The sequence below is a fragment of the Eulemur rufifrons genome, chromosome 2 (assembly GCF_041146395.1).
Source record: "Eulemur rufifrons isolate Redbay chromosome 2, OSU_ERuf_1, whole genome shotgun sequence".
Taxonomy (NCBI): domain Eukaryota; kingdom Metazoa; phylum Chordata; class Mammalia; order Primates; family Lemuridae; genus Eulemur; species Eulemur rufifrons.
Window position 1 is genome coordinate 49,416,426 of NC_090984.1, and position 11,797 is coordinate 49,428,222.

At 52.3% G+C, this 11,797-nt stretch overlaps 1 protein-coding gene across 2 annotated transcripts in view; it reads left to right on the plus strand.

The window, feature by feature from the left end:
- PLA2G4E (phospholipase A2 group IVE) overlaps nucleotides 1–11,007 on the plus strand; it is a 57,870-nt gene extending 46,863 nt beyond the window's left edge. For both annotated transcript variants that reach the window (XM_069484471.1, XM_069484472.1), the window contains exons 13-20: nucleotides 1,698–1,920; nucleotides 4,845–4,959; nucleotides 5,538–5,675; nucleotides 7,058–7,165; nucleotides 7,678–7,881; nucleotides 8,739–8,905; nucleotides 10,156–10,339; nucleotides 10,787–11,007. In XM_069484471.1, coding sequence (XP_069340572.1) covers nucleotides 1,698–1,920; nucleotides 4,845–4,959; nucleotides 5,538–5,675; nucleotides 7,058–7,165; nucleotides 7,678–7,881; nucleotides 8,739–8,905; nucleotides 10,156–10,339; nucleotides 10,787–11,007 — 1,360 coding nt within the window. The remainder of the gene's footprint in view (nucleotides 1–1,697; nucleotides 1,921–4,844; nucleotides 4,960–5,537; nucleotides 5,676–7,057; nucleotides 7,166–7,677; nucleotides 7,882–8,738; nucleotides 8,906–10,155; nucleotides 10,340–10,786) is intronic.
- Nucleotides 11,008–11,797: the final 790 nt, after the last annotated feature.

The following is an 11,797-nucleotide window of genomic DNA, read 5'->3' on the forward strand; positions in this document are numbered from 1 at the left end:
CTCCCGAGTAGCTGGGACTACAGGCATGCACCACCATGCCCGGCTAATTTTTTCTATATATATATTTTAGCTGTCCATATAATTTCTTTCTATTTTTAGTAGAGATGGGGTCTCGCTCTTGCTCAGGCTGGTCTGGAACTCCTGAGCTCAAACGATCCGCCCACCTCGGCCTCCCAGAGTGCTAGGATTACAGGCGTGAGCCACCGCGCCCGGCCAGAAAATGTTTTTTAAAATAACATTAATATATTTGTTTTTGTACAACGCAGTTGTGAAATATAAGGTTTAATATTTCTTATGGTGGAAGGGGCTCACCAAAGTCATCATGTGGCCCTGGCTCAGGGCGTCCTCTTGGCCAGGGCCGCATCCCATTCTGCCCATGGCTAGTGGGCCTGTGAGCCCTCCACTAGGAAACCAAGGGCTCCTCGTGTCACGCCACCTCGTCAGGGGGCTGGAGGTGTCAACCCAGATGGGACAGAAGGGACGCTAGCACTTAGCGGTGTTGCCTCTGTGCCAAGCCCTGGGCTGACTACTGCCTACGGATCATCTTGTTTCTTCCTCACAACAAAACTATGAGGGAGGTGCTGTCATTATTTTACAGCTGGAGAGACAAAGTAATTTGCCAGGGTCGCTTACCCAGACCTGGGCCCACATTCTTAACCTCCATGTGAAACAGCTGCCCTGGGTGGTGGGTTAAGAAGACAACTTGCTTCCAGCAGGGTTGAGGGCACCTGCGTCCTCCTGGACGTCTGCGGGCCAGACAGGAAACACAGAGGAGCTCAGGCCCGGCCATGGGGAGGGTGGAGGGCCCTCTGGCCTGGGGAAAGCATGAGAAGCATTCTTTTAAAAACAGTCATCTGCAATGGTTTTTGGAAGCTTTCAAAATTACAAAGCTATCAGGATGAACTTTTCGGAGAGCAGGGTGCTTTCTGTTGACATCTCCTGGCCACCTCCTATGTTCCTGGGAACAAGGCCGGTGAAGGAAGAGACCACTGTTCACACAGCTGTGCAGCTGCAGACGAGTTCCCCTCAGGGGCTCTTTCTCGGGCCCTTCCCTGTCCTGACAGAAAAGCTGAATCCAGGATGAGGCAGGCAGAGGCCAGACCCAGGGCTGTGGAGATCACCATCTTTGTTTTGCTCCCCTCAATGGCCCACGTGTAAGCTAAGAAGAAGGGAAAATAAATCTTTAGCTAACATCATAATTATGCCAATGAATGTGGCAGAGTAGAGAGAGCCCGGGATCTGGGATCAGCCAAGCCTGGGTTTAAGTGTTGGCTCCAGCATTTACTTTGTGCCAACCCCTTTACATCACGCTAACTAATGTAATCATCACTGTAGTTCTCCCCATTCTACAGATGGGAAAACTGAAGTGAAGAGTGGTTAAGTAGCCCAAGATCATATAGCTTGTGAGGGGCAGAGCCTGGTTTTGAAGATCTGGGTCCAGAATCTCCATCTTAACCAACATGTTGTACCCAGCACACAGTAGGCACTCGAGATAGGGTAGCAATTGTGATTATGAGTAATAATGTTCACTTCTCCCCTACTCCCCAACAGGCCTCTGCCTCACCCCGGTTCCCCCAGGCTCCTCTCCCGGCAGGTTGGGGTTCCCAGTGACCTGCCTACCTTCCTTCCTGCCCAGGTCCAGGCTCGGTCAGACCAGGGCTGGGTCAGATCTGTCAGCCATGCCTGTCTCTTTCCAGGACCATGGCTACCCTGTACAGTGATCCCGATTGGTCCTCCAAAAATCTGGAGCCTGCTCTCTTTGAGGCCCGGAGACATGTGGTCAAGGACAAACTGCCCTACCTGTTCCCAGACCAGCTCCGCAAATTCCGGGAGGAACTCCGACAGCATAGCCAGGAAGGCTACAAGGTCACCTTTACACACTTCTGGGGCTTGCTGATCGAGGCTTGTCTAGGGGACGAGGTAGGCACTCAGCTGATGTCCAGCTCTCTTTCTTCATCAGAGCAGTTTGGACTTCCATTGCAGCAGAGGGACTTAGGTTAGACCTGCAGGTGTATCCTTGGGCTGTAAGAACCATGAAGGTGCTGGAATCCATGATGGAGGAAGATGATGGGATTGTCTTCCCATCTACCCTTTAGAGGATGACTGAGACCCTCGTGTTGGGGCAACCCTGCATAGAGGCAGCATGTCCTCTGGCAGCTGTGCCCAGACACTTGTGAGAGAGGAATCTGGGGAAGGCTGGAGAGCCATGAGACGGTGATCCAAGTCTGACCCTAAGAGAGGAGAGACCAAGAAAGGTCAGGTGGAAGCATCCTAGACTGCTGTATTGTCTGGGAAGGTTCCACAAGGCCCTTGGAGGGTCTTCTAGCCAAAGTTGGCCGTCAGAGGAGTCTTACATCTCCCAAGATGAGCCTGCCTCAGTATCCCTACCACACTCAGTCACAGGAAGTGTGGCCCCAGCACAAATTTAGCTTTGGATTTGAGAACATAGCAGCTGGGGCCCTTAGTCAATACTGCTGTCTGTGGTTGGAGATCTGCAGGGCTCGTGGACATTGGGATGGGCTCAGCTGGCACCTGGGCCCTTCAGGCTGCACAGGCCTAAGAGGTGAACCAACTTTGGCTGTTGCTTGGCCCCAAGGCAGAGCTTCTCACCTAACCTCTATCCAGGGCCATGGTTCTCTGTTCCACTCCTAAAGGTTTCTGGGGAGTTCTGAGTTCAAAGCAGAACTCTCCAGAAGGATGAGGGGCGGCAAATTATTTTCTAGTACATCCTCTCTTCTAGAAAACCAAACTATTTAAGCAACCAAAGATGATCTCACCCTCATCTTCAATATTCACTCATTCATTCTCTCAATGAAATTAATTAAGTTCCCTGCATGCCAGGAACTATGCTGGCCAGTGGGGATTCAGAAAGGAGTCAGAGGTGGCTTCCAACTGGAGGAGCTCACTGCTCCCGATGGATCCCACCCACCTTTGCTAACCCACCATCAAGCCTATCCTTGTGATGAGCAGGGCAGGTAGAGGCTGAGGGCACTGGCTTTTGGATTCAAGCAGGACCAGGTTGAAATTCTGGCCCTGCTCTATACTCTTTCTTTTTTTGTTTTTTTTTTTTTTGTTTGTTTGTTTGTTTTTTGTTTTTTTTTGTTTTTTTTTTGTTTTTTTTTTTTTGAGACAGAGTCTCACTCTGTTGCCCGGGCTAGAGTGAGTGCCGTGGCGTCAGTCTAGCTCACAGCAACCTCAAACTCCTGGGCTTAAGCAATCCTACTGCCTCAGCCTCCCAAGTAGCTGGGACTACAGGCATGCGCCACCATGCCCGGCTAATTTTTTGTATATATATATTTTAGTTGTCCATATAATTTCTTTCTATTTTTAGTAGAGACGGGGTCTCACTCTTGCTCAGGCTGGTCTCGAACTCCTAACCTCGAGCGATCCACCCGCCTCGGCCTCCCATCTATACTCTTTCTTAAGTGGGAATTACATCAATAAGTGGGCATTAATATTTTAAAGAATATTTGAACAATAATATTTTTAACAATAGTTAGTGCCCCATGTGATGAGGAGAAAGGCACCAAGGCTTTCTACATCAGAGTCTGAGAATTTGGGGGGGTTTGGTGAGCTGGGGTTCGCAGGGAGCAAGGCTAGGGTTGATGTTGGGAGGCCTCTGCTCTTCACTCTGGCCAATAGAGCCCTTTCCCTCGGGGCCCCTCAACAAGGGGTGTGGACTGGCTCTCCCAAGTCTGCAACTTCACTGCCAGGACGGTCAGCTCTGGCGCCCAGATCTCGAGGCCCAATTATGATCCTGTTTCCTGTTTCCCTTCAAAGGAGACACACAAGTCATGGGGCCCACACATGTGTTTGCCATCCCACAGGAGTTCTATAGCCTTCCCACACTTGGGTGACTGGGGTTGGTCACCCAGCAGGCAGCTGCTTGGCCTGAGGTTGGAGCCTGGACCTCTAAGACCTCAATGCCGCCTTGTCTGCACTGGCTGCTCTGCTGGGGGAGGGGCTGTGGCCCAGGCTGATCTGCAAGGCTCTCCACTCTGATTATACAGCACAGCACTCTGGGGACTTAGAGGGACCTTGGCCACCATCTAGTGCTCAGGTTTCCAAGCCTTTTATTAAGAAAAAGAAAAGAAATTTTTTTTTCCTCCCCAAAAATTTTATAAAGGAGCCCAACATGCCAAGCTGATAAAAAGAAAACATGGCTGAACATGGTGGCTCATGCCTATAATCCTAGCACTTTGGGAGGCCAAGGCAGGAGCATTGCTTGAGGCCAGGACTTCAAAACCAGCCTGAGCAACATAGTGAGACCCTGTCTCTACAAAAAAAAAAAAAAAAAACAGAGAGAAAGAAAGAAAAATTAGCCAGGCATCATGGCACATGCCTGTAGTCCCAGCTACTTGGGAAACTGAGGCAAGAGAATCGCTTGAGCCCAGGAGTTTGAGGCTGCAATGAGCTATGATTGGGCTGTTGCTCTCTAGCCTGGGTGACAAAGCAAGACCTATCTCTATTAAAAAAAAAAAAAAAAAAATTGGAGCCACTCCGGTTTCAGCATAGTGGAAGATAATGGGGCTAAAGAGGGGCAGTGGTAGCCTCCCCAACTCCTTCCTCTTTATCTGCTGGCCCCTGAGGCCAGGAGGACCCTGGGATGCTGAGGGAGAGCTCTAAACTGCAGGCCGGTCCCACCCTGGTCTGTGTGCCTGGGTGCTGCACACTCTACCGGTGCATTTCGGGAGCGGGTTTGCTGGTGTCAGCTGGGCCTGCACAGCAGCCTGGTGGGCTCAGGAGCTAGGAGATGGCCGCAGGGGTCCAGATTGTCCCCTGTTCAGCACTGTCCCCCGGGCTGCTTGTCTCCTTCTTCACCTTAATCATTTTGTATCCCCCAGAGAAATGAATGCAAACTGTCAGAGCAGCGTGCTGCTTTGTGCCGGGGCCAGAACCCCCTGCCCATCTACCTCACCATCAATGTCAAGGATGATGTGAGCAACCAGGATTTCAGAGGTAACGCTGTGGCTGGTGATTTACAAGGCGGGTATGTGGGGGGTGGGGTCCCTTCTTGGTGGGCAAAGGCACCCAGCACCTCCAGGTCCCCAATCCTGTGCACTCTGCCAATCTTCACGTCAGAAGACTCTGCCCAAAGCTGAAGAAATCAACTTTGGTGCCCAATCTGCCCTGCTGCACAGGTAGTGCCCACGGGCACGGTCCTGCGGCTTCCCCAGGAACCTGCTGGATGGGATTGGGGAAAATAAAGGTCGTGAAAGGAAGGAGTCCTTGATATTTCTTAAGTTGTCCCGAGGGAGGGACTCTAGAGACCTGCCCAGCTTCGGAGTCAGTTTTGGCCCCAGCTCATCTGGCTTTGAGGAGCAAATGCCTGGCCCCAGAAGCCAGCCACGGGCGCCCCCCAGTGCCCTCTGGGGGAACTGCGGCCTGTCTGTCCCAGGCTCTCCAGGACAGGGAGCCGGTGGGGGCAGGTGGCAGCAGGCAGGAGGGAGGCCCTGGCTGTGTGGGCGTGGCTCCCTGGCTGTGTGGGCGTGGCTCCCTGGCCGAGCCTGACACCCGCCCTGCTGCTTCCCGTGCAGAGTGGTGCGAGTTCTCCCCCTACGAAGTGGGCCTGCAGAAGTACGGGGCTTTCGTCCCCACCGAGCTCTTTGGCTCCGAGTTCTTCATGGGACGGCTGATGAAGAGGATTCCTGAGCCTCGAATATGCTACATGCTAGGTGACTTCTGACCGCGGGACTCCCCTGGGTACCCCACCCGCCTTTGAATTACAAGAATGACTGGGAGGATTTTGTCCTGGTGCTGAGCTGCCTGGGTTATTTATTCCTTGAACATGTGACCTTCCTGGCATTTGCCAACGTCACCTCTTCCTAGGGAAGGCTCCCAAACCTACCCCTGGGTGGGCCTCCAGGACTGCCCTGAACTCCCTGTGGCCCTTTGGGCCCAGAAGGACATGATAAGGGCCCCTAAGTCATTGGGGACCAGAAGGGACTCTCCCAATGTCCTGGCCTCCAGTGGTCTCCCTGGGGTCCACTCAGAACCACATTGGGAGTGGCAGGCTCAGATGGAAGCTTCTGTAACTCCCACCCCTTCCGCCTGGCTTCAGGTGGCAATGCACCTGCTTCCAAGGGGCCAGAGAGACCACAGGGTAAAGGGCAGAGTCACCAGAGAGGCCTGGCCCAGCCTCCTACCCTAAGCTCCTTGGTCCTTCAGAAGCCAGGTCCCCTGAGTGCAAGGGCCTGGCTGCAATGCCCACTCTTACTCCTTCCAGCCCCAACCATGTCTGTCAAAGGGCAACCTCAAAAACACACCCACGTTTACAGCCTAGACAACGTGTTCTTATTTAAACTAGTTGTCTGCACGCCCCCTCTGTCTATTCCAATTCAAACCATCCCGGAATGTCTAACTCAAGCCCCATCTCTTCTTTGAAGCCCACCCAGAAGCCCCCAGTATAATGGCCTCTCCTTCCCCTTGAATACCTACCCTATTCGGCATGTGGTTCAGAAAACTGTAGTTAAAACACTTGGGCTTGAACTCTGGCTCCTCACTTACTAGCTGTGTGAAGTTGGCCAAATTACTTAACCTCTCTGAGCTTCAGTTTTCTCACCTGTAAATGGGGCTTAAGAGTAAAACCTACCTTATAGAGTATCCAAATGTGTCAACATATGTGAAAGATTTCATATGAGCATTGTTATTAGTGTGTTACATTTAAAAATCATAAAACAAATAGCATTACATTTATTGAGTGCTCACCATGTGCCAGGGACTACCCTAAACACTTTAGGTGTATTAACTGATACAAGAGGTGGCATCTGGACTTGAACTCAAAGCTTGTACTTGTCACCTTAAGTCCCTGCTAGGTCTGTGCCTTATAGACTTTCATGCCTCCTGGCACTGAGGGAAGGGAGGAGAGCAGAGGGCTGGGGCTATCGGTCACTGTGTCTGTCGAGCTGTACCATGGGGAGAGGGGAATCACAGTCTGTCTCACCCCCTGAGCAGCCTGGCTTAGAGGGAGACTCAAGGCCAAGGCAGAACCAGCCAGCGCTGGGTAGGCCTGGGGACTCCAGGGTGGAGCTGCTCATGGCTGGCCTTGACTCCTTAGGTTTATGGAGCAGCATCTTCTCCCTGAACCTGCTTGATGCCTGGAATCTGTCCCACACCTCGGAGGAGTTTTTCCACAGGTGGACAAGGGAAAGAGTACATGACATTGGTGGGTGACCTGCTGGCTTCCCCTTGTGGTTGGGTGATGGGGGTGGCATGGATCACAAAGTGAGGACTAGTCCACCTACCATGTGTTTCCACATTGCCCTATGGCCCGCAGACATGGGAAGGCAGCCGGGGCTAGGTAACTTCCCTGTCTAGAGGGGAGGGTGACTGTAGGTGACACCTGTGCCAAGGCCCAGCAGGAAGCCTCCCAGCACCCAGGAGAGCTGACAAGGGTAGAGATCTATGAGCACAGTTAAATATCACTCTTCTAGACTCCCTGTCCAGACTCTGGGACCCTCCATACCTGTCGTACTGCCTCTCCACTACTCCCTTCCCCAGTTCCATGTCTTTCACCTGGGTCCTCCTGGCTCTAGTGCTAGGGCCTTTGAGAGCTCAGCAAGGAAGGTGTGAACTGCACTTACAGTGGCTCACCTCTGAGTGCCAAGCAACCATGTGGGGCTTTACCTGGGCCGCCCCACTCTTGTGACCTGCCCTCCATTCTCCCCTCCCCTGTAGAAGATGAGCCGATCCTGCCTGAGATCCCCAAATGTGATGCCAACATCCTGGACACCTCGGTGGTGATCCCAGGGTCATGGTTGTCCAATACTTTCCGAGAAACCCTCACCCATCGGCCCTTCGTGTCTGAGTTCCACAACTTCCTGTCCGGGCTGCAGCTGCACACTGACTACCTCCAGAATGGCGAGTTCTCCATGTGGAAAGGTAACCCTCCCTGGCTGCTCCCTGAGGCCCGCCTCCATTTGGAGGAGGAGGAAGTAGATGTCGAGGCCAGCATAGAGAAAGAATGAGAAAACTCCTCCTACCAAGCTCATTGGGTCGGTTGGCAGACTCTCCCCTGTGATATATTCCACGTTTGGTGGTGTCGTCTTGAACAATGCATGGGTCCAGAGGCAGAGAGCGGTGTGTGTATTTAATTCACTAAATTTGTACCCCAACTCTATACAGAATCTATACATCAATCCCAGCAGGTAAAGTTGGTCCCATTTTACAGATGGGGGAGTATGAGCCCTTGTTTTCTGCAGTTTGCTCCTGGGATGCTTGGTAATGTGCTCCCCTTGGAAATGGGCAGGGACGGCCCAGCTCAAGATCCCCCACGTGGTAAGGAGCAGAGCCAGGCCTTACCCTGTGGTCTTGCAGCTGCCACTCGGTGCCTCCGCCCCAGTGCTAAGGCTCTAAGGTTCACTTTCCACCTTTTTTGGTATTTTATTTGGCCATGGCCTACAAATGCCTGCTTGAGCCTATCCTATTAATCCTCATCCTCACTGTCTGGAGCAGAAGGGACCACCGGCTCAGGGCTCAGGGTTTACACTATTTATAGGCGGTCTTAAGCCGCTGCCACCCCACAAGCTAGGTCATAGTGGGTTTTCTGTGCATATCCCATAAAAGACTTTCTGTTCTCCGTCGGCCCACCCAGAGGGGCACGGGGACTCAGTGGACATCCTGACAGGCCGAGGTGAAGGAAGCTCCAGGCAGAACAAGCTGTCCCCAGCAGGTGCCTCTGCCTGTTAGCTGAGGACAGAGCACCGGGCGTGTTGGTAACTGGAAGGCTTGGCTTTCAGACACAGTGCTTGACGGTTTCCCAAACCAGCTGACAGAGTTCGCGAACCACCTGTGCCTGCTGGACACTGCGTTCTTCGTCAACTCCAGTTACCCACCGCTCCTCAGGCCGGAGAGGAAAGTCGACCTCATCATCCACCTCAATTACTGTGCCGGGTCCCAGACCAAGGCAAGTGCCCCAAGCAAGGCTCCATCCTGAGCACGGGAGCTGCAGCCTGTGCTGAGACAGGTCACCGAACGAGGGCCACGGAACGCAGTGGCCTCCCCAGCTGGGAACTGGGAGAACGTGCGCTCCCACCAGGCTCCGAGACAGCATCAGGGAAACCCAAGCAGCAGTCGTGGTGTGAAGTTAGACGCCCGAACCTCGGGGGACAGCCAGCTGGCTCTTAGGGTCCGAGGTTGACTTAGCAAATTTTAATTTAATTCTTGCCTTTGAGCATTTACCGTATTTGTCAATTCTTCAGCTACAAAAAAAAATGAGGGAGAGGAGTTTTTCAAAAATAACCTTAGTAGAGCCCATTCCATTTTAAAGCTTTGTACCACTTCGGAGCTCATAATGTCCTATTTTCGAAGTTATCACACCCCCTCCCTCAGTGAGTATGACCTTCCATGATACTACACTGAAGAAGTAGGACCAGAGATTTGTATTTATTTTTATTAACTTTTGAAAAGTTCTGGCCCTTTAAGGGAAAGAAGCTATTTTTGGTCTACTTTAATACAGCCCTATCCTGAAGCTAGGGAAAGGGAAGTGCAGACAGATAATCAGGACAACAATGATAATGACCTAAGTTTGTAAATGAGTAACAATGTATTTTCCTACAGATGATCTCATTTGGTCCTTACGCCAGCTCTCTGAGGTAGACAGCACAACTGCTATTATTTCCATGTTATAGATGGGGAAGCCAAGGCACAGAGAGGGTGAGGGGTTTGCTTAAGGTCACACAGCTAGTGAGCAGGAGGCAGAACTAAGGTGATTCTGACAGTAAGTCTAGTGCTCGTTCTGTCATATCATGTTTTAAAGACACCCTTTCAGAGCCCTTTCTCGCCCTATGACGCTCAGTTCCAAAGTCCATGCGTGTTCCGCAGGAGCCTGACCGGCTGTGGCCATACACAGCCGGGCTGCAGCCACCCTCCCAGGCTGCCACCCACATCTAGCCAGGTCTGAGTTTGAGTAGCACATCATCGGAAGGGCTTCTGTCCATTTGACTTGGGGAAGGAGCTTGCAGCTGGACACGTACCAACCTACTGCTTCAGGCCTTTTGTCCTGACCCGGCTTTATTCTCAAAATATCACAAATTGGCAAAGCAGTTGGGCACCTGAGTTGCCAGCTGGGGATATCAGGAAGCTGGACTAAGAACTCTGTGTTTCTTATCCACCCCCACTCCTAATACTCAAACATGTCCTCCCGTGATATTCCAGCCCCTGAAGCAAACCTGCGAGTACTGCACCGTGCAGAACATCCCCTTCCCCAAATACGAGCTGCAAGATGACGACAACAGTCTCAAGGAATGCTACCTGATGGAGAACCCCCAGGAACCTGATGCCCCCATCATCATTTTCTTCCCACTCATCAACGACACCTTCCAAAAGTACAAGGCACCAGGTGAGCTGCCTCTGTGCTCAGTTCCCAGCACCCGCTGGCCTTGGCCTGAAGGCTCCTGTCTTTAGGCTTGTAGAGTCTTCTAATAGCACTTATGGGGGAGCCTGACTGACCTCCAGTCTGGGCCAACCTTAGCTTTAGCAAGAACAGAGCCCCTTCCCCAGCCCCTCACCCCCATGAGCTGGAAATGTCATCCCCTACTCTTTTAGTCATTCTACATTTTTACATCCAGTCATGTGCCTGGCACTATGTTTGGTGCCAGGACAATCCTCACATGGGCAAGCTGTGCCCCGTCCTGAGCAGCCTACCGGTGCGCATGTGCACGTGTGAGGGTGCACACGCACACACACTGTCCTGCAGGTGTGTCCACGTGTGCAGGGTGGGCCTTGGGGAGAGATATCACAACCTAACATGATAAGGGTCTGTAACAAGTCCTTCTGCTGCCTCTAGGTGTGGAGCGAAGCCCCGAGGAGCTAGAGCAGGGCCAGGTTGACATTTATGGCCCCAAAACCCCCTATGCCACCAAGGAGCTGACTTACACGGAGGCCAACTTCGACAAGCTGGTGAAGCTCTCTGAGTACAACATCCTGAATAACGAGGACCAGCTCCTTCAGGCCCTGCGTCTGGCAGTGGAGAAAAAGAAACGCCTGAAGAGCCAGAGTCCCTCCTAGGCCGCGGGGAGCCGCATGGATCCTGTGTCGGCTTCTACTGTCGAAAGCACAGAGCCCACCAGGGCTGATCCGGCCACACAGCCAGAGATGCTCTCTGGCCAGGGGTGCAAGCAGGTTGGCCTGGGCATTCTACCAAAAAATAAAAATTTTAAAAAGCCAAGAAAGACAGAGAGAGAGAGAGAGAGAGAGAGAGAGAGACAAGAAGAAGCTGCATTGGGGTGTCATACCCACTGGAATTTCTTTAAGTGCTTCTCTGCAGAGAAGACAGACTGATGGCCACAACTCTCACTTATGCCTAAAGCGGGAAGAGTAAAAGTCTGCGGAATAGGCTGGTCCCCAGAAACCTCGACTCAGCTGGAGCTCGAGGGCCGGCAGCCCTCCCCTCTCTGCCCTGCCTCTGCCTCCTCGAGTGGCGGGCCCAGGGGATGGCGCAGAAGGACCTGAGAAACACTAGGTTTCTCTGGGAAAATTCTTTTTAAATTTTAAGGCAGTTATATTCTCGTGATTTTTATAGGCAATTATACTTTCTGAGTTTTATTTTTATGAATCAGGTATTAATAGGAAGCATCGGGCTGGAAGATCTAGATGGAGCCCTGGAGCATCCTGGTCTCTGCTGCAACAAAGCCAAGCAGGTGACTGTGTTCGGTTGCAGTTGCACCTCTCCAGCCCACTCAGGGTCCCAGGTTGGTGATCCATGTGTTTGCAACCAGGCGGCCACCCACGGCTGGGCATTCAGCTCCAGTGGAATGCCAGGCAAAGCCCACGTCTGCAGCTCAGGCTCACCGAATAA